Below are 25,958 nucleotides of genomic sequence, written 5' to 3'. Positions count from 1 at the left end.
ACTGGGAAGAAGATGTCCATTGTGTTCTCTAGATAAACTCTTTTTTAATTTAAAGGAAGTGTATAATTTAAATTTTTGTATTTTTACACAATGCACTAGAAACTTAGAAATGTAGAACTCTTCAGGAAGAGGTCGGTCAAGTAACTACCCACCATTTGATTGTACTTTTCAAAACAAATAAATGGCTGCCACCAAAAGATATTAAGCCCTTTCAAAAGCAAGGTCATTTATTTGTAGAGGGCAGTAGCCAAATGCCTGAATCAACAACTTGGGAAGGGAGAGGGGGATGAAGAAGCAACACTACATATCTTGGATTCATGGCAGGAATACTATTCAAGGGGGTGAAGAACCTAATGACTGAAATTAGAAAAGGCCTCCTACATAGCAGAAACCTTTTCCGCATAACCTTAACAAGAATACTACAGATTGGCCTTAGTGATGTACAACAGAAGCTTTCCTCAAGATGCCTCTTTTATTGCACAGCATATTTTAGTACAGCACACTAGCGTTTGTTCATGGAACATACGTTCAGTACCCAAGGTTGAAAAATTGAAAATTTCTTGGCATAAACAATAGATTTCTTCAAGCTTATTTACTGAAGTCTTAAGTCTCAGAATACCTTCTGTGTTTTGTCTGTAATGTCTTGGTAGATAATTAGCAAGAAAATAACCATGATAAACAACAGTCATGCTGCTAGTTAAGTAGCTCACACCCGTATTTTCTTACTGAAGTTATGACATTAGTATTCAGAACAATGGGAGTTTAGAAGAGGAAATGCAAGGTACATCATGCATTGCTACTGCATAAATACTCAGAATTATTAAATAACACCAGCAATGCGGACTTTGCCAAAAAATATTTTACAAATGCCAATGCTTGTGCTCAAAAAATCCCAAACAACTGAAAACTGGCATCAAATGATGAATATGCTGATGAGTCAGATAAAATGTCATTTTCAAGATTATAATGAATCAAAAGTGATGAACCTTGAATTATGCTTTCAAATATTGCTATCCTTGATCAATTTAGTCTCTCTTTCCATAATATTTCAGAACTTAATATCTGGTATTTCCTATTAAAGAATATCCCTACATCATTAAATTAGTCCCTCAGAGACTTCTGTATGAGATTTTTACAAGCAAATGCCCAATCTTCCAGCAGTCCACAAGCTGCTTCCACATTGTGAAGTTGTACTTACTGCTTTTAAAATCAATCTCTGTCCAAAAAAATCTCCTTCTCTCGCTGTTCTCTTAGAAACATAATTAAGCACTAATCATATGTATGATTCAATTTTTTAATTTACTACTGTTTTGAAAAACTCAACTCAGAAAGCTGCACAATACTGTTCATTATGCACACCTGCCACAGAGTCACCAAAAGATGGAAAAAAAATAAATTAAAGCAGAACTTTTCACCAGCTTTGCACGCTGCTCCTACAGCTTGGTTTTGGAGCTGGGCACTTGGCTCCAGGAGTTATTAATAGAAATAAACACACAGCCACCCCCTTTAACTTGCTTTAAAACACTAAATGTTGACTTAATTTTTCCTTTGAGGTACAGAATTATTCTACGAGGTTGAAACAAGAATCAAAACCAAGTTTCTAAACAAAACAATTTTAGAGTCGGCTTCAAAGTTGCAGGGAGACTTTTACAAGGTTAAGAAAATAACAAGATGTTCCTCTATTCCTGAAATATTTACCTGCCTGAGGAAGAAAAAACACTGTCCTAGAAACAGCACGAAGCTATCTGCAGCAGGCGCCTTTAAAATACAACCTGATGACTATTCATAAAAAGAGAAATGGTGAAAAGGAGTTGCAATTGCACTTCTTTCTTATTCGCTACTAAGAATCCTAAGACTATTATGATTTCATGTTGTAGGTTAGCCTACTCTACTGGGCACAAATGACAGCATTTTTTCCTTCAAGGAATAAGAATAGTTCTGTCTGCTTCCCTGGTAATTTTATATTTGGAGGGGAAAAAAGATCCTCATCACATGAGCTTAAGAAAAGATACAGAACTTCCAAATCCTCCGCCTTTACAGCTTCACAGTTAACAGAAACATGCAGAAACATAACAGAAACACTGCCTCTGTAGAAGACAAAAGGAAAGAATATAGGTTTCTGAAATGATGAGAAAGGAGAGCAGTGCTGGCACCATTCCAGCCACTTGACAGCAAAAGCTGATTCATAAAAGAAGCAATTTGCCTGACCCTGTAGACATATCAACAATGTTTTATGCACCTTCAGGGATACCACTAGCAATGCTGTGGTCAGTTGCCAGGCTCTGTGCCTTCCAAGCACATCAACAACCTTGAAAATTGCCTTGATAGATAATAGCATAGGAGAAGTTAAGTGCCTCACAGACATCCCCTTGCTGGATTTAGGAAGCAAGGCAGCAGCCTACTACTGCAGTTTCTGGATCATAAAAGCAGCTCACCTCTAATTTTCTCCTCTTACAGAAGTGCCAGAGAAAGTTAAAGCAAAACAGAAAGAGGTTTTCAGCCTTTTTCCCCCCACTGGCTCTGTCAGCTTTCGCTCTCTTAACTCAGCTGCTTTTTCAGCTCTGACCTTTTCTTTCCCTTTATTAAAAGAAACTACAGCACCCACTGGGCCTCCAGGTACTGACGAGACCTCTATAAGCTACCAGAACAAAACATTTCCCAGTGAAATTTACATAGTAATTGTCTTAGCATGTCAAAGTATTCAATTTACAGCAACAAGCTTCAGTCACACCATGTTTCTGTTCCAATCTAGTCTTGTCAGCTGAGCCTGATTAAGTAGTGATAACTAGTAATTTCTCCTGCTATTTGACAAGGCTGTAAAATTAGCTTGGGTGAGAGTTGATGGCAGCAAAAGTAATCTTTATTTCCACAGTGACTCACAGCTGGGAAGCAAGCAGGCATTACTGGGTATGGGCCTCAATAAATGTCACAACACTTTACTAGAAAAAATAAACCTTCTCCAAAACATTAGTATTATTTTCATGAAAAAGAAGAAAAATAAATTGTACAGTACAAACTGTTTGTGAAATTGCTATTAAATGCGTTATCAACATGTCTTGGGGACTAAGGAGGCAAAGTCGTGTGCTCTGACTTCCCCCAGCACGGAATTCATCAGAACTGATGGAGATGAATTAGGTGCTTGTTACCTTATGTCAAATTGCCTCATTTTGGCCTGTCATATACAGTCTCTTCAGCAGCAATCTCTGCCTCTGAAGAAATCAATCTGTAAGTTTGCCTCGCTTTGTCCTTCAAACCAGAAAGTTACTCTAACCAAGGGAAGAGTCTAAGAGTCAGATAAACTATATTGCCATAAAGCATGTTTATGTTTAAAAAGTTTTGTTTTACAATACAGTGGCTTATAAAATCACCATCACTTTTGAAAAGATGTTATAAATTTTTAAAAAATCATTATGTTTTAAGAAACTTATCTACTCACCTGTATGTATTAAATCCCAAGGAGACTTGGGAAATAACGCATGTAGTCATTTTATACTATCTCAACATTCCTCGTTAGCAAGTGCACATAAAAAGGCATCCTAGTTCTCTAATTATTTTTTTACCTAAATCTTTGCACTTTGTTACCTATGAATTCAAAAATAACATCAGACCAATTTATTGAATACATACACAAGCAAATACCCTCAAAACACTTTTTTTTAAGAGAGAAGATCAGAGAAATAACAATCTAGTTAAAATTCATTCATTCAACCCTAGCATACTTATCTGATTGTCTCTCACAAGTAAGGCAGACCTCAAAATGATCAATAAAGTCTCTTATTTTGAGTCTAAGGTCATTTTTCTGGCTGAAGAAGAAACAGGACTAGAATTCAAGTTTTTGTCACTTCAAAGTGCATTTTAAAGCACACTACTTCAGGAACAAACCAATCTGTGACATTCAATTGCCCTTTAACTTGTTTCAGAAATCCTAGTTATCTTATTACCACTTGCCCTTATATTCCAAAGGTACCCCACAGGTTTCTTGGAACCCTCTATAAGCTCAGCCACTCCTCCCAGTTTTGCATCAGTTCTCAAGTACTTCTCTCAGCTGCTGTGATCATTTGAAGACCACTGACCATCTCATCAGACCCATGGACTTACTATGTCCAGTTTGCTTAAGCATAAAATACTTCATTTTCAGAGACAGTCTTTCTGTGATCTACCTACATCTCTTCACCTCTCCTTTTTCCTGCAACGTGGTGAGGCTTACACCTCTCAACACCATCACCTCTACACAATAAAAGAGACAATTGGCAAGATAGTACTAGGTCTAACCAGAGTTTACAAAACCAAAATCACAGCTGGTAAACAAGGGAGCAAAGGCTATGAAAAAGCTTCTGGGCCATGTGCCAACAAGATCAGTAAATTCTCATGCCTACTACCACATCCTGTGGCCAGCACAGCCTTCAGAAAATTGGAGCTCAAGAGCTCATTCACAATCAAATCAGGCAAAATGGAAGGTGTTTTTCCATTCCAGCACTGCTGCACATCTGCTGTTCTTATTACATGAGGTGCAGCTAATTGTGTTGCCACTAAAAATGTACTGCTGAAAATGTACTACCTTACTGAGGCTCTTCATAAAACTACTATATTAACAACATATATCATCACTTTCACCTATGAACTTGAAAGATAGGAAATCCCAGAATATCCCACATTCCACACAAATCTTAGCAAAGCTGGATGTAGTTCCCAATTTTGCAATTGTATTATTTGACAGTTAAAAGTTCAAGCTTTAACCATTGCCAAATGCTAACAGACTTGGCTATCCCAGATGTACAGAACTGGCTGGAGGGTAAATATACTTCAGAATTCCTGTCCCAATCAAGTTTAGATTTCACTGTTATGTTTACTGCAGCTTGGTATTTTCTCAGCAGCATGGGAGGATTTACTGGAGTCTAAGTAACAAGTGAGGCATCTAAACACACAAGATATACTTTTCTCCATGTGTATAAACAGATTATTTCTTTTATCAAATAATTTTCAGTAAACAGAAACAGACCCATCAGGCTTAGACTCTCCTCACTGGCCTATTTAACACTGCAGCCTATTTCTCAATAAAAGGAGGGAACAGGAATCATCAATCTTCAGCCACATTTTTCCTGTTGCTGCCCTGAAACAAAAAAGACATACAAGCACCCAGAAAGCACTTGGGAATTATTCCATGTTATTTGTTCCTATCAATACATATCCTGCAGAGACAGTGACAGCAGGCATGACAGAGACAGAAAGCCATAGGTTTTCTTTGGTATAAAATATTCCTGATCCTGTTTTGAGGAGCTGCACTTCAAATGGGATGCCCTGAAGCAATTGCAGAGAACAATCTGGTCAGGCTTGGAAATGAGGACATTGCCTGGCATATTTTGGACGACATGCGTTTTCACTTTCACTACATTATTCAGCAGCTACACAAAAGAGTTTGAAAAGCACAATAATAATCTCTAAGCTTTTCCATTATCCACTAAAAGCACACCTTGAGTTTAAATAGTTATTCTGTGGCCAGATAAATTAAGCTAATACTAGTAATCAGTGGTATGAAGCAATACAATGTGCATGTGTGTCAGAAGACATTTCTGATTCCCCAAAATTAATGAGAACTAGCAAAAGCCTTCTATTTTTGTTTCTTCCACCATATGATGAAAAATCCAACAGAAGATCAATAAAAACAACCAGTTACTTCCATAAGACTTATTAAATATTTGTTAATAAGCATATTAAGTTAATAATATTAAGCATACTTAACTGATTAAGTCTATTTTTTTTTTTAGCAAGGTAAGACAACCCAAGCTTCTTTAAGATCATAGACTACAGAGGGAATTAACTGGAATTTATCTTGGAGCGCTGGATTAAAGACAAACTTTTAAATTTTAGTTTTATGGACAAATTGCATAGGCTAGATTGTGACAAATGTGCTGTATTTATAAAAAGAAAGTAACTAAATATAATATATGTAACTAAAGTAACTAAATATAAAATGTAATATAATATAATATAATGATAAATATATGACTACTTTTTTAGGGGATTCAGATATGTACTGCTGCCTGCCTACGTATCTAACTGTATCCCTTTCCCATGATTTTAGTAATACTAGAACATTAAAAAAGTATACTAAAACAGAGATTAAGAGCAATTCCAGCCCTGTTAACTCTGCAACTACGCTAAAGAAACACAAAAATGGAGTCAATTAAAAAACATACTGCCCAGAGAAATCCCATTACATATTCATTTTAGCATCTTTTAAAAATACAATGGAGAGCAACCACACTGCATTCAAATGTTTTGAGAAAGAACTATTTGGGCATTGTCTCAGCTTCTGCTACTGAAAAGGAGAGCTTCAGTTATGCAGAGCCCACAGAATGAAATCTGGTTTCGTTATTAGAAAGAAATAAAACCTCATTAGTGTTCAGGACACAGAAGATGTAACCAGCCCTTAGCTAAACGCTCGTATTTATTTGATTTTGAAAATGCATTTCATCTGAGGGTTGTGAAAAATTTAATGCCTAAGAAAAACTGAGCATATTTCAGACTTCTAAAAAGGAATACTGCTGGGAATGACAGTGAAGGGCCAGCACTTCAACAGCAAGACCAGCAGAAAAGGATTGGAAACACTGACTCCAACCCTTACAGGCTAAAAAAAGACTCTACAAGAATCAGGTCGGACATTTTTAATGTATAACAAGAATGCTAAGAATTTCGTTACCAAGTGAATCAATCTATGCCCAGGGAAACCTTAAAAGGATCAGATTTCTTGTAATAGATTACTCAGGCAAGCTGGGGAGTATTTGCACATCTGATCTAAGATTACCCAAGACACAAAATCATAAAATAGCTTGAGCTGGAAGGGATTCACAAGGATCATCAAGGCCCTGCACAAGACAACTCCAAGAATAAGAGCATTTTCCAAACATTTCTCGAACTCTGTCAGGCTTGGCGCTGTGACCACTTTCCTGGAGAGCACAATCCGGGGCCTGATCACCCTCTGAGTAAAAGACACTTTTGAACTAACATCCAACCTAAACCTCCCCTGATGCAGTTTCATACCATTCCTTAGAGCCCTGTCACTGGTAAGCACAGAAGAGAGATCAGTGCCTGTCTTCCCCAAGCGAGGCAGCCTGCGATGAGGTCTCCACTCTGTCTCCCCCAGGCTGAACAGATCGGGTGACCTCAGCCACGCCTCACAGAACTTCACGTCTAGATCCTTCATCTTCATGATACTCCACTGGATGCTCTCCAATAGCTTTTTTTAACCTTCCGACATTGTGGTACCCAGAACTGTACACAGGACTCAAAGTGAGGATGCACCAGCACAGAGAGGGACAAGCCCCTCCCTTGCCTGGCTCGCAAGGCTGCACTTGATGCACTCCAGGATATAGTTATCAGCAATTAATCTACTAATTTTAGATACAAGGAGACATGTTGTTGAAATGTATACACAAGTATACAAAGCAAAATATTTTATATTATAAAGCTTGCAAATGTATTGGTATCTAATTGGGACTAAGTTGAAGTCCTTGATTCAATAATGAAAAGTTTAAAAATTTGATTGTGTAGTATAAAAAGCCTGGAGCTTGAAACAGGATAGGTCACAAAATTTATATTCACCGTTCAGACTAGATGATTGCAATCCTTCCCCTAAGCCTCATTAAAATCACATTTAGAACGCTATTCAAAATGTGAGTAGGATTCAGTTTTATTTCTTTGAACAAAGCTGGTATGAATAGAAGAATATTTGATAATGTGGAGAAGATAAGAATTAATTTCAACTGGTACATTCAGTATTAGAATAAGTAGCATTTCTCTTTCTACAATAGAAAATAATACTGTCAACTTTTTCCGTAGCATTAGCAAGTTTGTTTATTCTGGACACAAAAAGGCACAAAGCAGGTTAAAAGAGAAGTGAATGAAAACACCCATCTTGTGGGTTTTGAAATATTCCTTACATTAGTAGAGAAGTTGTAACCCCTAAATATTAATTCCATTGCTTTCTCTCAATACTACCCAAAACTCAATGTTGCCTTTCACTTTGGGTGACCAAAACTCTTATCGTCACTCAATCAATCCCGAAACCAAATAAATGGAGGCGATAAGCCTCTTTCAGATTGTCGTTTAGAATTAAGAAAAAAAAAATAACAAGTTGTTTTGTTTGATTTTTTCTTTGTTTAAACTTAAAGATATGGGTGACTGTGGGCAGAGAACACAGAATTAGCTAATGTAGCTTGTCACTCGCTGTGCCAAGGCTTTCACAGAAGAGTGGAACAGAAACAAGACATCAAAGACCACTAATTTCCAGAAATGGGAAGAATTTTCTTTGAGCACAGCTATATGAGAAAATAGCATGAGAGATATTAGAAGGATGCAATAAAAACATGAAAGATGCAGAAAAGGTCAAGTCAGCCTCAAAATAAGTTAACTGTTTCATTTCACTACAGATATTTTTTTACAGAACACACATTCTGCTGTCTTTAAAAGGAAAGAAGAATAAATCATCTTGCTGAAGTGTTTCAAATGTCACAGGAAAAACAAAAGAGTATTATTAAACAGATTTGAAAACCTGAATTTCTCAGAGTTCAATCATCTAAGCATTTGTTTAGTTCGACCCATCCCTTTGCAGAAGGTGTTATTAGCAAATCCTGAGACAAATTTCCAAAGAAACTCGGAAAAAGAAGGTTAATTTGGATTAAAAAACCAAGGTTTTTCTTTACATACTTACCAGAAAACCAAACACTTGGAAGTGGTTCTTAAAGTTTCTCTGGTTGGACTTTGGAATAAAATATTTTTGAAGTTATTTTAGAAGAATGTAGAAACTTCTGCAGCTGCTGTTTTGATTTAAGTAAGTTTTTATTCAAATTACAGGTTTTGCCACTCAGTTTTGTTGCATTTGAAGGTTAATTTTGTGAATTTTCTCTCCTGATGGCAATAAAACCATTCTCTTTGGCTCTATAAAACATATCAAAGACAGTATTTTAAGGATATCCATCTTCAGCAGAAGACAACCATTTTCCCTGTGCAAATGGCATACACTAAATAGAGACAGAGGCACTAAATAGAGACAGAGGATCAAAACTCAAAGTTCATAATGCCAGCATCTCCCATAAATATGGATAAGATGACAGCTAAAGACCTCACAGCAGTTAGAAGCTCCATAAAGCCAAACCCTTTATAATGTTCAAAAGTTGGCCAAACTAGACCTGCCTGCTATACCACATCTGATTTCTCTACTATAATGTGTACTGAAGAGCATCCTTTTCTTAGACAGAAATGACATAATTTTCCAATAGTTTGTCTGAAAAGCAACTCTATTACTTTAGCCCCACCCTCTAGCATGGATGACACACCAAATTCCTGAAGAAAAGTAACTGTACCCCAGCCAAAACCAGCACAATGACACGTGAACTACTTCGCATTTCACACACTTCTGAAGAGAGGAGACATTTCCAAAGTGAAGTGCAGCTTGAGACTGGTCAGACTCAACACCCAGCCGCCAATAGATGTGTTTGTTTCTAACAGTAGGTCAGAAAGCATTATCAGACCCCTGTGTCTCTTGGAAGTTTAAGAAACACACATGCTTCAAGGTATAGCCATCAGAAGTATTGAGCCCAGTTTTGTCACCTACATTGATGCACTACTTAGTAAGCAATTATAGCACAAGAACTTTTTTCTCTTTACCTTTAGATGGTAAGTCAATTAACTAATGGGCTACTTGTGTTAGGAGTGTTTAACATAAGGAAGGTTAGAAGGCCGTGACTCAAGTCAGTTCAGTCAGGACACTGCTAAAACATCCACCCTATGAGATTTCACCGAATGCCACAGGAATCTAGCCACATCAAAACATGGAAAAAATGCATACACCTAAGGTACAAGATTCCCAAATGCAACGCTTAGGTGCAAGTCAGAAAAAGATTTGTGCTGGGAAAAAGAGGGCAGAGAAAAGGCTGGTGTGGCACTGACTCGCTCCTAACACGTCACATCTCACAATATATGGCTTCTGGGGATGTGCATGGAAATGTCAGGGACTGTGAGGACAGCAGCAGGTGACAAAGAAGCTGCCAAAAGACCAATTTACAAAACCACAAAGGGATGATAAACCTGACAGCTTCCTTTTGTGTTCAGTCATTATCCTCTGCAGTTTTGCTAACAGAGGAGACTGCTTGATGAACATATTTATTATACTAACAATGTAACCTACCACAGCTTCAATGCTATACAGCTGTACGTGAGAACTCAAACTTCTTGGAAGCACTCATCATATAATTTCAGGTCATTTGTCAAAGCAGAAAGCAAAGAATGTATATAAAACATACAGCTTGTTCTAACAATATATTTCTTTTTACTTAATCCTATGCAAACAATACTAATATATTGTTTACAAATTAAGACACACTTTTTTTCTCAAAACAATGCAACAATTAAATTACACCACAACTAAAATTAAATTAGAAACACCTCTAACAAAAGGTTAATTCCTCTGCTGTGAATTTCTTTTTTTTAAACTCTTAATATGCAAATATTTATATACTAGTCATTCTTTGAAAAAGACACTTGCACATCCAATTGAAAGAGCAGGAAAATACCAGGTAAAGAGACAAATCAAATCAGCTCCCTCTTCAGAGTTCAGCTTCAGAATGACTCTAGAGGACAAGAGCCTGGAGTCTACAAAGGCAATAGCGCCCCTTTTCCTGTCGCAGATAGGAAGTTCTACTCCTTGTATAAAGGAGCCAAAAATTAAAGAACATGAAAAGCAAGTTATGTTTGCTGTATGATGATATTTAGCTCAGTGATAATCTTCCAGAATAACCTTCATCTGATTTTTCTGTGTTATATTAATGCTTTAGGGAACAATACCATCATCCAGTGCCCCCAAACTCTGCCTGTGCATCAAGTAGATTCTGTTTTTACATAATTCTACACTGCATAAATCAGCTGATGTATTAGGACTTGGCAGCTACTGGATTTTTTTAATTTTAACCAAACAGAAGAAACACTTTGCAATCACAGCCAAAAACTATATACAAATTGTCACTCTGTTCCCCAAAGATCTACAGCTATTTACCAAATGAGAACATGAGAAACTATGTGAATGCTTTTTAGCCCAATTCACTGCAAAGAAACTTAATACAAATCATTCTGTAATAAAAAAAAGCCTTTTATACTCTTAATGTGTAACCAATCAGATAAGAAGTCACTTTAAAAGACACAGCAAATGATTCAACATCAGTGGCAAATTTTCCACTCCCTATAAAATAGGGAAATAATTGCTTTTTGTTGACTGTTTATGTTTTACCTTCCTGGAAAACAACTTAGAGACATAGAAAGATAAAATATTAAAAATTAAATAGTCCAGGAAACAGTTTACATACTTAGGATGTCGGATGTCTGGCAGGGATCGTTCCAGTGCTATGTTGTTGCTAACAAATATGTTGAAGCCATTTTCCCTATAAGCAGAATCATCATGGTCTTCCTCTGTAAGAGGGTACGGTTTCCCATGTTCACCTTTCCCTACAACAAAACAAAATAATTATTTCCCTCAAATTGACAGCAAAAAATGTACTACAAAGACCAAAAAAAAAAGTTACATTGAATTTCAATTAGCACACTATGTCTGGAACACCTCCAAGAAATTTCTTGCAGTGTCTTCAGCAATACTCCTGTTATTTCCAATACAAAACCAGAAAGTAGGTACAAACAACAAGATGCACAAACCTCTCTGAAATCATCCAATTCATCTAACTTTCCTCTATCCAGACACACAACCAGGTTAAACCCATTTTATATAGAAATAATTCAACTGTAAATTAAGCTAAGACCTTTCTTTTCCATAGCAAAATGACAATTAAATGGATCAGTTCCAGCAATATGCCTTTCAATCACTACGAGGAACCTGGTTACCGAGTTACTTTACATTACAGCACCCCTAAGACCCACTCATGTTTTCAGAATGCAAACTTTAGCATTGAAGTTTAGGGCGTCCAACTTTCCAGAAGAAATAATAAGGAAACCAGATGTTTTGCTCTAGGCTCCTTGAAAACCCTTGAACTCCTGGGGACAAGACAGATGTACTCAGTGTTTCTAACGTCACAACACTGTGGAGTTGGTTTCAGAAACTGGTCACTTTGTGCTTCCCCAAAGAAATTATCTGCTTGTTTTCAGGCAAAGCATAGAATTTCTATTCCAGCTTTTTAGTCCCAAACAAGCTCTCAACAACAGTCACTTGGATTGCTTAGTACCTACCTCAGGCTACTATACCTCTATCTCTTCCAGAAGGAGAGCAAAGAAAAAAATAAAAGCACTTCAAAGAAAATCAGAAAATAAAAACCTTCAATTCTTCCCTGCTACTTTTATTCTTCCCATTCTTGCAGAGGATGTACTCTTCAGAGTTTCAAAACCTTTCAAGCCTGCTCAGGTTCCCAAGAACATACGCTTTCCTTTACACCTCATTGATCAGATTATAACCTCTGTCCTCCCAGGCTCCCTCTTAAGAAAATACCTCCTTTTACCTGGGCTCTTATAGAGAAATGAATCAGCTGAGCTGGATTAAATAAGTGATTAAGGGCATGTGATCCTCAGCTTAACAGGAGCAGCTACAACAGTGGATGAACAGGAAAGCAACCAGAAGAGAGAAACGTCCAATGGCATTCCTAAAGCCCATAAGCCTCTGTCAGTGCCCTATGTCACCCTGCACAAGCACAACACATTAAAAACACAGAATATGCAATTAAAGGTGCTGTAGTGACTCAATTTTAGACTTTTATCAGCTAAAATAGCAAATTTTTAATTCCAAAATTTGTGTATATATTTACAATTTCATTTAATTTCTTAATGAAAACAACTACTGTTACTTACAAGGGGGGCTGGGATTAATTCCTATCATTAAACCCTTTCTCTTTATGCTATTTCATTACTAACAGGTATTTTGTCATTTTTATCCCTAAATGCATGCAACACACTAACATAACACAAAATCTGAGACTAAGCTTCTATGTGACTCTTTATGATTTCATACCAATAATGGGGAGGAACTATGATTCTAAAAAAGCAGCTAATGAATCAAAGTGCTACTCCAAATTCAATGGTACAGTTGTATCAAATATGATTCAGCATAAAATAACACTAAGCTAATGTCATTCAACCTAATACATGGAAATTTTAGCCCTTCTCTTTCAGCATATGTTCTACACAGATCAAAAGCAAATACTTTAACGGGCTTATTAATAAGAGATTTATCCAGGTAGTTCTAATATTGTGAACATTCTGAAATAAATGACCTATATGATTAAAACATACTATTGCAAATAGTTTTTTAAACTATAAAATTTCCTGTATATTCCAGCTATTCACTCTGTATAAAGAGTGGTGAATTTTTGCTTTGCTTTTCTTAAATGAGTCCATTTGGTTCTTCAGGAGATGAATATTTGTCCTAAGAGTTTTCTTCATGATGTCCCTTGCCAGTGAAACTGAAGACAAGCATTTTTAATATAGTCTTCCATTCTTCCCCATCAAGGAGAGAGCAATATCAGTGTGTACAAGACAAAAGTAAAGATAGTACAATTGTCATCTAGAGAAACTCAGGAATGGGCAGAACATTCCCCGATCATGCTGTGTAAGTATTTGACCAAATTTCTTTTGCACTTAGGCAAAGCATAGCTCAGCCATGAGCACTAGAAGATGTGAAGCATGACTCTTTCCTAACTTTATTAAAATACACATACATGTATAGCATAAACAGAGGCTTATGCACTTTTTTGAATGTCATGACTATTTCTCCTACCTTTTTGTTTGCTTGCTCTCTCACCCTTCAGCTCCTCCTGATTAGCTAGGGATCATTATCTAGGGGAGTCATCTATCAGATCCAGCTGGAAGCAGTTTGCTAATTTCTCTAAAAGAGCTTTGGTAAAAAGAGACCATTCCTTATGAATGACCTTGGAAAGAGAGAAATAGAGAGCTGAGAATATAAGCATTAAAAAAAAATTAAGTACAACTTTTGGGTGGTCATTAGGCTTGAAGGATTCCCTATGTAGAGCAAAGTGCCATGTATGAGCTCACTCAGCGTTAAAAAAAAATCATAAGCACAGAAAACTCTCCTGTCACTGATTCACCTTCCTAGATGTCTGACAGTAATTTCTATCACTACATATCTATGGGTTTGGAGGTGGACCCATATGCCAGGATAAAAAGGGGAAATTTCACAATGCAAGAAGAGTAAAATTCTACTGAAAAGGACCCTGATTAAGTATAATTTTAAGTGTAACTACTGACTACAGACGACTACTTTGAATCTGTTGATAGACAGATGTAAGCCTTATACTATCTCTCCTGTCTGAAGGCAAAACAGCAATACAGAAAATGCAACAAGGCTATAAAGTACTGTAGAAACTGAGAGTAAAAAACCCAATGGTGAAATTTTTTTTGCCTCTTTCCATCTAAAAAGGGACTCATCCAAATGTGGTGGATAAAATCAACCCAGCACTAAGACTTGATACTAACTCTCTGAGGCTGGTTTACAACTGCAGTAAAAATAACCTCATAAACTAAGGACAATCAGAAGTTTCAGTTCAGGATTTTGATTTGTCAGGGAAAGGAAAAACCCAATAGCACAAGAATGACACATATATTCAACCTGGGCCCAAAAACCCATCAGAATGCTCCATTGCATGGGAAGCCTTACACCAATGTTTAATTCATACAGCCCTGTCTCACCTTTGTGATTACAGAATTATTAGTCTGATTTTTAACTCAGTAATCAACGTAAGCAAGCATGAAAATATGCTAGGTTTTCCCCTTAAGGCACTATGATGGTTTTGGAGTCAACATCTCTACATTGCTTAGTACTGTGTTATTTTAAGGGGTTTTATACACCAGCTTAAATGCTTCTCCATAGATACTCACGTAAAAAGAAAGGTAAAGTAGGATATTGAAGGCATCAAGATAAAGTACTGGCTTGGCCAAGTATTAGATACTCTGTAAGGGTTTTTAGCCGTACTCAGGGATGTTACAGTCTCCTAGGAAACCATACACTGTATACTAGCCCTAAAAATTTTCATTGCTACGCTTGAAAACTTGTGATAACTGATAGTTCAAGGACACCTCAGCAGTTAGGCATCTCCTGCTTGTGTATAATGCAGATAACAGCAGGTGGAGAATAAGGCCTCTTGTTCAACAGATGGGTCAAAGGGAAGACTAAGGTGAAACAAGACAATAAAAAAAACATTCTGTGTACTCTGTACAAAGTCTAATTGCAGAATAATGGCTCTGGATCAGCCACATTGGTATAGTTGCCAGGCACTATAATTATAAAGAGAAGAGGGATATTGTTGGCAAAATAGATCAACTCTAATCAGTTTGAAAATGCAACAGGAGTTCTGCACTATTTCCATATGCAATAGATAAGGGACCTTGCTTAAAACTATAAAACAAATCAAACAGCAACAGGTTCTCATTTCAGGGTCTTTTGGGGTTTTGTTTTTATAATTCAGATGAACATTATTTATAATTCATCAGTCATAGTAAAAAAATATTGGCTTTGCCATATAAGTTCAATAAGTTAAGCAATTGCTTGATATCAACATAGGAAACCAAGTGGATAAAGAACATAAGCCATTCAGTGTCTGTGTGGAAGAACTGTGTACAAATCTGAATTATTTACTGTTTATACTCACTGCTATTAGTTTACTCAGGCATGACTACACAGCCATACCAAGCCAAGACTATAATTCACATAAGTATTTAAGCACAGCCTTTAATTCAAGCACTCAAGCATCCTCTAACTCTAACCAGTAGTAGGGAGAAAGAGTTCTCCATGCGCTTTAGTACATATAAGGATTTTATTTTAATATGTAAACCTACAAATATTTAAATCTTCTTACTTAGAGTGCATTTTATTATTTTGGATAATTTAATTCCACCATTCTTTAAAATCTATATTAGGAATTATCTCTAAATAGTCCACCAAGAATCAAGCACAGTTCGATTCTTTTCATCACACATAAACTCCAAGCCCATCCTCTCTCTTGGAAGTTCTCACAGTGAGAACAGGTGTCTAATCTTATCCTAGAGCAATCTTTCAATACAGAATTGAAGTCCCATGAGGAGAGAGTGATTGCATTTCTTAGCAAAGGTAGACAGAGAAACACAAATTCCAAATTAATGCAGTCACACTTCAGCCTCTAAGAAAGCGTGTGAGAAGTAAAATGGGAAATAAAGATCAGCAACAGAATAAAAACGTTTGAATCAGAGATCTTACATAATTTTGACACATAAATTTTCACATAATACACCTTTTTGATCCCTGATATGGCAACTGGCCAAGTCAGAGGGCAAAAATTCTGTTTAAAGCAATCTGTGGTATCTTTTACCTAATTTCTGAAGTTTTCCTAATGCCAGTTCTATACAAGTTCCCATCTTTTACTGCAGAGTTCAACTTCATATAACTTAGATAAGTAAAACAGATTAGCAACACAAACTGCCAACACATTCTGCTGTTTTGGAAGTGAATTTCCATTTGAGTACAAACAAAATAATTATATTCTTATTTTTTCTTTTCCTCACAGACATGAGGGGAGGGTGCAGAAATCAGCTTCTTTCATACTAGAAAAGGAATTGCTTGTTTTGAGCAAATGCCTTTTCTAATTTGCATATTTATGTTAATTTCCAATAAAATGGATGAAAATTTTAATTTAATAAATGGATGAATGATCTTTGACAATTTGTTATGGAAACAGAAAATTAAAACTGCATGTCTCACATTAAAGTACTTCCCTTCATATCAAATGATGCAAGTTGCAAAAAATGTGTAGGTGTATATTTATATATATGTAAAATGGCTTTTCAGATTGGAGGTAAAGAACATTTTTCTAACTGTATGAGCAGTAAAACAATCCAACAGGCAATCCAGAGAACTGTGGGATCCATGTAGAGGAGGCAAGCAAGAAATGATAACATGACTCAAAGATTGATACAAGTCTAGTCATCTATTAAGGTGGATCCCAACCTTATGTTTCTATAAATGCTATGAGAAATAGGGAGAGAACTAACTATAGGTTCCCTCAGAGTCCATAAAACTTGCATCAGGAACAGAAGTATATTTATCTCCAGTTTATTCAACTTTTCATAAACTTCTCAGAGTATCTCACTCAGTTGCATAATTTCATTACCCTAATTTATATAATAGGGAAAGGAATTTAATTGATTTTACATCAATGGAAATAGGATCAAAAGTATCTTTTAAATATTATTTTATCACTACTCTACCTTGTAGCAGCTTAAAAAGACATTAAAGTAAGATTTACAACAATGTAATTATTAATTACAAAACTCTATCAAGGTCTGAGGCAATATAAAAGGCTTTTTCTCAACATTACAGAAGTAATCAAATCTTATGCAAAAACCTTGTCAATGAAATCCTGAACAATAAATTTTCAAGCAAGAATAAATTATTTCTTTATAAATATTTAATAAAACTTACTTATTACAGTTTCAATATTGAATTATTACAGAAAACAATCAAAAATTCACTCAGTTTTCTGCTAGAAAACATTAAAGTCCCTACTACTTTATCTGTCTTCAGATGACAGTAGTATATATGGGTTTTCTTTTCCAAGGATTGTGCTGTCCTTGGTGAGTGGTATAGAGATATTATCGGCAGCAAATATGAGGCTTTGTATATGGACTGCTGCTACAGTAATATGATGACAGCAGGAGAAATATGAATTAAATTGCTTCTCCCTTCAGGAATAGCTTTATACAAATAGCAGAGGTTGGGAGAAAAAGGGAGAAACAACATGTAACTTTAAATTTTGTTATTTGACTGCCTGCTCACATCCAGAACTAAATAAAAACACCTCCAAAAAACAATCAAACCACAAGAACAAAAAAGCCCAAGAAAACTTCCAATCAACCAAACAAAAAACAATAGAGAAGAACATGCTCCTTAAAAAAATTTAGAAGAGTACATTCAAATTTTACTGTAGTTGGCTCTTTGGAGTATTGTTTGCTTATCATCCACATGAGATAACAATGAGAGGAACCTGTTACTAACACAAAATTGAATCCCTACTTACAGCAGTGATGTGTTTTGCCACTTCTCAACCCAGAGTGGTTAGGAAGTAGGTAAAGGAACAGCATTTTCCAGAGAGGAAATGAGAGGGACAAATAGGAACCTCTGAAATGTATTTATTTTACAGATGTTTGAGAAGCATTTCTAATAAAAGGATATCCAAGTGGGAAAAAAAAAAGTAAACTACAGCTTTGTAACTGTATTAAATGTAATTCCCAGATTTCCAAAGACTTAACAGGCCTAGGCCAACTCTTCATGGTAATTTCAAATCATAACCTCTGTGTTAGACTGCAAGGAAAAAATGGCACAAGATTTTTTGTTTTAAGACTTCACAAAGCAGGAGAAACTAATTCTGTACACATCAAGGACACGTTAGCATTTCATCTTCATTTCTTTAAGGTGGAAACAAGAGAAAATGATACAAACTGACAGTGGATCAGGCTGAGCAGCACAAAAATGACAAACAGCAGTGGCAGTGAGCAGAAGAATGAATGAGTGCTCCAAGTGGAGCAAGCCACAGCAACATCTGGCAGCGTCAGAAGCCCCAGGTCACAGCATAAAGCTCTGGAAACTTCAGCTGGGGCTTGTTGCCTCACAGGACTCCACAGCTCCCAAGAGTAAGGTCAGGAATGGGGAACAAACAGCTGGTCTAGCTGTTGCCTTGACAAAGTGGATTGAAAAATTATTATTGTTATACTTTAGGAATTAGCTCTTATATGTTACCTGTTTATCTGTAATTAGATATTGTTTGCTGAGTTAATTAATTTGCAAGAAGGAAAAATTAGCTCAGTGCTCTTGAGATCAATTCTTACAGGTATCTAGGCATTTTACTAGACGTCACTTTGAAATACATTTTAAAAGGCCTTTACTGTTGGCAGTGGTGTCCTAGCGGAAAAGGGACATTATACAGGTAACCAATGGAAAAATCCAACTCCGTATCTTTTAAATAACCAATATAAAATGATTGATATAGAAACAAGAAACCGTGGTTTATCTTGAATATGTGCATTTTTTAAGTTAGTCATTTTCAATTAATTATTCAATAATTAATTTCTAAACCTTATACCCTGTGCTTTACGAAATATTAGAGAAAACTACCCCTCCCCTTTTTCATTAATTTGAAACATTAAAAATGCAGCCTCTAAATTTCCACTACAGACAGTGCAGAGTAAAAATACAGTGTGTATGTGTCTGAGGGAAGTGATTGCTTTAAAATATATCATGAGGTAAACCAGTGGGATTGTTTTGTTTTAGCAGAGGAATGACAGCATATGAACCCTGAAAAGTCAACTATCCAAAGGCTTGAATAAACATTTCACAAAAATAAGCAACAGAATTTTTCTTAAAAGATATGGCTTTTAATATTTACTGCAAGTACTACAAAGGCTTGCTGGGTGGAAGACTCATTCTAACCCCCCATTTCCACTTTAATAAATCTAGCAAAAAAAAAAAAAAAAAAAAGAAAACCCCAGACTGTACTATTTGGTTTGTCCAGTGTATTTAGAATGCTACAGTGTACAATGCCAGATAAGCAGCAACACATGCTGTTTTGATATGAGTTGCTCTATCACTGCAGCAGAGATGCAATATCCTCAGTACTATTCTGCAGGGTGAGCTGAATCTAATCATAACTCTGTAGCTAAGGGATACACAGTACATCTTCTATTTAGTCTAACTACTTATCACCAAATGCCACAGCCACCAGAATGTTTTTTTCATTTAACATTAGAACAGTCTGGCTGTATACCATTAATCAGAACCAAACTCTGAATGAGCAACTCAACCAGCAACTCAACCATAAAAAAGGCTTCACAGTTTCACTTAGTAACTGAAGGACCTGTTAGGATAAAAAGTACCTACTATGGAACATGATCTGAAAAAAATCTACTAATAATGGTAAGGTATTTGTTTCAGTACTTAAATGAATTAATGTATACAAAAAGCCTCAATAATGGCATTCTAGTAGTCTCTAATACAGGAAAGTCTTATGTAATTCATGTGTATGGTCAAGCTGATATATTTAAAAAGTTCAAACTAAAGCGTTCGTAACAGGATTAGGTACAGGAACCAAACAGATCCACAAAATTAATGCAAAATTACACTTGCACAGGTAGTGTTTCAGAAAACCCCAAAACACAAAATGATAGGGTTGTAACAGCTGTAATAAACATAGCAGTTATCCTCGCTCTTCTATTTTCCTTCATTCTGAGACATAACCACGTGTTGTTTACCATATACCATCACAGGAAAACAAATAGGATGATACATGGAACAAATGGGTGGTTTTTTTGTTTGTTTGTGGTTTTGTTCATTAATTCAAACGAAACTAGCTCCAGAAGCTGGCTTTATGGCTGCCGCACGAAGAAGGAATAACCTGTAAAAAATGAGCGTGAGTCAACTGTCCAACAATGTAGTCACTCTTGTACAAGAAGCATTATTCCATGATGTATATCCTTCAGAGAACACATGAGCTGTCACAACTCCCAGTAAATTTGGATTTAACCTGCAGGACCCCTACAAAAAAATCCCAAAACAAAATAAAACCTAGAACACCCGCAAAAAATCAGCAACGACAAATATGTAAATAAACACACATATGTATATATAAACTAACCATTCTTACATATGGAGATAGTAAATATTCACAGTTAAAGTTTGAGGCAGACCCAAGAAGCAGAACTAAGCCTTCTGACTCCCCACATGGTGACTAAGTGACAAGGACAAACTTATTCCTCCTGTAAATCAGAGAAGAATGCCAATAAGCAAGCAGTGTCTGCTCACTTGGGGCAAGTTTCTCAAGTAGTACAGAAATATTGCTTTTTCAGGTTTCTTCAGATTTATACATCATAAGCTGAGTATGAAAATAATTACCAGGGATAATATAAAACACAGGCACCCCTACAAATTCAGAGGTACAAGAATTATCATCAAGACAAGCAATATAAACCCAGGTGAACAACTGAGACATGGAATGCCATGTTCTTGGACTGGCCTGCCTAAGTACTTCTGCTTTACTATGAACAAAATGCGTTTTGTTCTAACGAACACAAAGTAACACTTTCAATCTCAATGCTCTTCTATTTTTCATGTTTTCTTTTGGCAAATCAGACACATTTCTCTTGTGAAAACTTTTGATACTACATATACTCCATACACTCACTATCACTGCACTTCCCAGCCACAGCGTTTCCTTCTTATAAAAGATACTAATGCTGCAATAGTTAGTATTGCCTTCTATCACTCATTTTTAAATGCAGGGTTTTTAAAATAGTTTAAAATGAATTATTTATTTTAAAGAGCCTTACAACTGACTGACATTCCTGTGGTAAGGAGAGCTAAACTTAATGCTTGACCTGCTCTGAGCATAGCACAGCTTTCCATAGCCCTTCTTCTCCCTTGCCATTGATTCACATCTTTCTGAATAATACAAGACTAATTAATGCCACCTATTTTTCAAATGCCTGACACAAATTTGAGCAAATGTCCTGTATTAAAGTCAACTGAAATTTCCAGTCAATATATGCTGTCGAATCAGGCAGAGGCAGACTCCTCAGAAGAGGAGACTTCATGAGCCACCTTCAGCCAGGATCTGAACAGGTTTTCAACTAATTAGTTTAAAACATTTTCTATTCAAAAGGACAACTCGTCACTTACAGAACACAACTAAACATTTATCCCAAGGCCACATTTATGCATAATTCAGCTGGAACCCAATATATCCATTGGGAATTTCTTTGAAAAAGTTAACTTATTGAAAACTGATGCCTGGAGTCAGCCAAAAGTATTTCCTGAAGTTTTTTTTAAAAAATGTTGATATCGGGGTTAAGAGAAGCAAATAAAAAACACTTTGAAAGCCAACATTTTAAACTTGCAGTCTTTTTTCGCAAATCTTACATAAATAACTGAACTTAACTAATATCAATAAAGGATAGACATTCAAGTTAAAAATTTTGGTTGTGAACCAAAACAATACTTTCTCATTTTATCACAGACAGAAAAAAGTGTCAAGTACCAGCCCAAAGTCTCACAAGTACACAGCTTGAAATTTCATGTGTATATAACGAAAGTACCTAAAAATTTCTTTCTCGCTGAGAAAATTTTAAAAATTATGTTGAATTCCATTATGCAGATTTATGATGTACTTATGCAGCACAAAGTAACTCTGAATTCTAGTTACAGCTGTATGATCAAAAGAACCTCAGTAAATCCATTTTTTGAGGAGAAATATCTTTAGCAACCGTGTTAAGAGAGCAAGTGGACACAGCCCTCCATAACCACAGGTACCAGAGGAATAGGATGTAAATCAGAGACTTACTTTAATTGTAGTTTCGTTTCAGATGCATAACCAGAAATTCCACTATTTAATTTGTAAAGTATATTCAAAACTAGAAAAGCAGGAAGAAAAAATCACCACACCTCACATTTTCCTGAGAGGAAAAAAACCCCACTTAGTTTGTATATTTTCTTGTCATTAATTTATCTCTGCATATCGTATGATTTAACTTAGAAAATGTGTTTCTGCATATATTTTATTTAATTTTATTTTTCCTGTACTTGCTTAAATAGTAAACCAACACCTTTACAACAGCGAGGGAAATTACGACACAGGACGTGGACTGGATTAAGAACTGATGCTCCACCATGGTGGTTTGACCCTGGCTGGATGCCAGGTGCTCACCAAAGCCACTCTATCACTCTCCTCCTCAGCTGGACAGGGGACACAAAATAGAATAAAAGGCTTGTGGGTTGAGATGAGAGCAGGGAGAGATTACTCATTAACTGCTGTCAGAGGCAAAACAAACTCAAGTTGGGGAAAAACTAACTTATTGACAAGAAATGCTCAGGATCTCAAAACTTCTGTGTACAACTTTAGAAGTCTCTAAAAAAGAAGCAAAAAAGATGAAAAGATGATCTTTTCACGGTTAATTACAGATTTCTAAAAGAGGTCCATTGTATAAACGGGGAGAAAAAAGTAATTTCAATACCAGACTAAAGTGGCAGTATGTTAACAACTTGCTTAACTTATTAACAGCAGCTAATTAAAATGTCAGCCTCCAGAACTTTAAGTACTCATAGCTTTAATTCTTTTTGTGAAGCATATGAAGTTTGGATTTCTTTCCAGTATAACCATTTAGTGAAAGCTGTGAACAAAATATATAGAAAAAAATCCAAATAAACTAATGTTATTTAGTTAGAGGCTTTTCTTTTTTGTGTGAGAATATTAGAACTAGATTAGTCCCTCAGTGAAAAACCCCTTGAAGTATTTAATAACCAGAGTTGCTCAGAAAGGAGATCTGGGAAGACAACAGAATCAGTATCCTTTTAGAAAGTCTGCAACTCGCCCTCTAGAGACTACTCCTTCCCTACTTTACACACCAGTACTCACTGTGTTTCAGATCAGTCTCACCTCTTGTAAACTGGCAAGAAGCAAGTAAAATTACCAGTAACCTCACATACATTAACAGTAGTTTCCAAAACACACACAAGCTATCCAATGACTTAGCATGTAAAACAGAAGAAATGGTGAGGGTAACCTGAAATCACTTCAGATGTCTTTTAGAAATATAAAAATGTAAACCATTTCATGAGAAATTTCAAGAGAAAGACCATTCCCATGTTTTAAGAATACCTATAATAAAACTTAAATAGGCATCTTGATTTTTTAATTTTTTTTTAATCTGAGCACTCTTCCTCTGAAATCCCTGGCAAGTTTTACTATTCACATGTCAGCATCACCTGCAGAAGTTTTAATCAAGATTGCCTAAAAACAAAAAGTAAAAAAGTTTCATTCTACCTTGTAGCCAGCAGAACTGTCACACAGGTTGGCAGAAGAAAATGTCACTCCAATTTGATATTAGGAGGAGGACAGATTCCCCCAGACAACACTTCACTGCAAGCATGCAGGGCAGACAACTTCGTGTTACACAATCCCATCCAAAAGGTAGCTCTGTTCCTTGACAAGCAGTGATTACTGGGCATAATTGGATGAGCTAGTGTCTATAAAGCAAATTATAGCAAAACAATCATACATCTCTGACTTTTCACACATATTCACTGGATGTCAGACAAATGGTTTCACCAGTCCAATAATTTTCCTCTGTCAGCTTATTTAATGAAAACAGGAAGGAAAAGAAAGTCACCTTACACATATTTCACTCATAAATTGCATTGAGATAACTATACTAGACTTTTCTACTTGCAAACTTAATTCATATCCTTGAAAGAAAGAAGCTATGACTGGAGAGTGGGCACTATTTATTGGTTTGCCTCTTTGCTGGTTTTTTTTTTTTTTTTTTTTCCTTTTTTTTTCAGGAATCCAAGCATCTTGCTGGGTTTTTGAAGATCAAAAGACTAAAACAATATTCCAAAAATGTTTTTGTGAATGTCCCCTGTTTCTCTCCTTCTTCTCTGTATTTGAGTTTCCACAGCAAACTAAATGATGTTTCTTTGTTCCACTGAATCAAGCAATAATTGACCTGAACTGACAAACTTGATCATTTTTACACCCATCACAAGAGCTAATAAAGATCAGTTTAGATGGTCTGTAGAGCTCTCTTCCTCCTTAGACACAGACGTGTCTAGCCTGAAGGTCTCTAAGCTGTTTGGTTGTTCCAAACTCCCTCTGCAAGTGAGCCCCATGCTTTTGAAGACTATGAAGACAAAACCCCTTTTCCAGAATTACTACAAAACATCTCCCTCAAAAAAAACCACCAAACATAAAACTAAACCAGCCAAGTATCTACAAAGGACTCCTTTAATTAATATAAATAATAAATAAATGATTTTAAAAATATGCTTTACCTAGCCCTGAAAATTGTTAAGCAGAAAAAGAGAGCCAAACAGAGCCATAACTTGAACCATCATTCCAGAGTGCAAATGCCAAATGAAAAGATTTTTAGATGAGACATCCTCTCATACCCTCCCTCCCAAAAAAACCCCAGACACAAAACTTCTAAAGTCAAGTTTCATATTTTTTTAGGCAGCAAGTCTATTAAATCCCCAAGTATTACCCTTTAAATACATTCACCAGTATCAGCTCTTGATCACTAATACTGATGCCAGTCCATGAAGACTGGTTTTCACTGCTATGCAGAACAGGTAATACTGTAACTGGGACTATGACAAGCGGATGGCATATATTTTTCTTTTTAAATTTTATGTTTGCTTTGGTTTCTTTCTTTCTTTCCTTCTTTTTAAAATTGTGTGAGCACTCAAATCAATACTCAAATACAATGGGAGAAGGTACTAGAGAGTAAACTTTGGTTTGTTAAGGATTTGAATCCACATATCCCTACACAGATGAAAAGACAGAGAAAGATGAAAACCTGACAATTTTAATAATTTTTCTAGGAGAGTACTTCTTGAACTTAGGATGCTAGTTTCATTCGAGAATATGTATCACTGATACAGTGAGAGTCAATAGATTTTTCTTCCCAAGTTTCTGGAAGTACAATTTCTTCTTGCCTGTCAAGGTAAAAATCAACATGCCAATTCCCAGCACAGAAAAGCATGCAGAAGATAATTTTCAGTGCTCTAAATAACAGGAGTCATATTATGAAATCTGCTTCCCCCTCCTTTGTCACCCTGGTAGCTCTTAAAAATTAGCTTTTCAATTACACTTAAATGCTTTAACTGATGAGTTTCCAAAGTGTGTGTGTGGCATGGGGCAGGGACAGGGAAGAACACGAAAAGAATCACATTTATTTCAACCACAAAAAGGGCCTCATATCTGGCCAAAGCAACAGAGGTATTGTGTTTTAAAATAGAAGCTTGGCTCTGACTTACAGTCATCTATAAACTGTTTTTATGCATAGAGTTAAGTGGCAAGAGTTAGTTCTATTATGTACACAGTTTTCTGACAGAGACAAATTCAGCTGCAGCCTTATACTTCCCAAATTCTTCTACAGCA

At 36.0% G+C, this 25,958-nt stretch overlaps 1 protein-coding gene across 1 annotated transcript in view; it reads right to left on the bottom strand.

The window, feature by feature from the left end:
- GALNTL6 (polypeptide N-acetylgalactosaminyltransferase like 6) overlaps window positions 1-25,958 on the bottom strand; it is a 443,050-nt gene that overhangs the window by 245,520 nt on the left and 171,572 nt on the right. The window contains exon 3 of the mRNA XM_040065326.2: window positions 11,358-11,496. Within this exon, the coding sequence (XP_039921260.1) occupies window positions 11,358-11,496 (139 nt within the window). The remainder of the gene's footprint in view (window positions 1-11,357; window positions 11,497-25,958) is intronic.

This window comes from Hirundo rustica, chromosome 5 (assembly GCF_015227805.2).
Source record: "Hirundo rustica isolate bHirRus1 chromosome 5, bHirRus1.pri.v3, whole genome shotgun sequence".
Classification (NCBI taxonomy): domain Eukaryota; kingdom Metazoa; phylum Chordata; class Aves; order Passeriformes; family Hirundinidae; genus Hirundo; species Hirundo rustica.
This window is presented reverse-complemented; position numbering and strand designations above follow the sequence as displayed.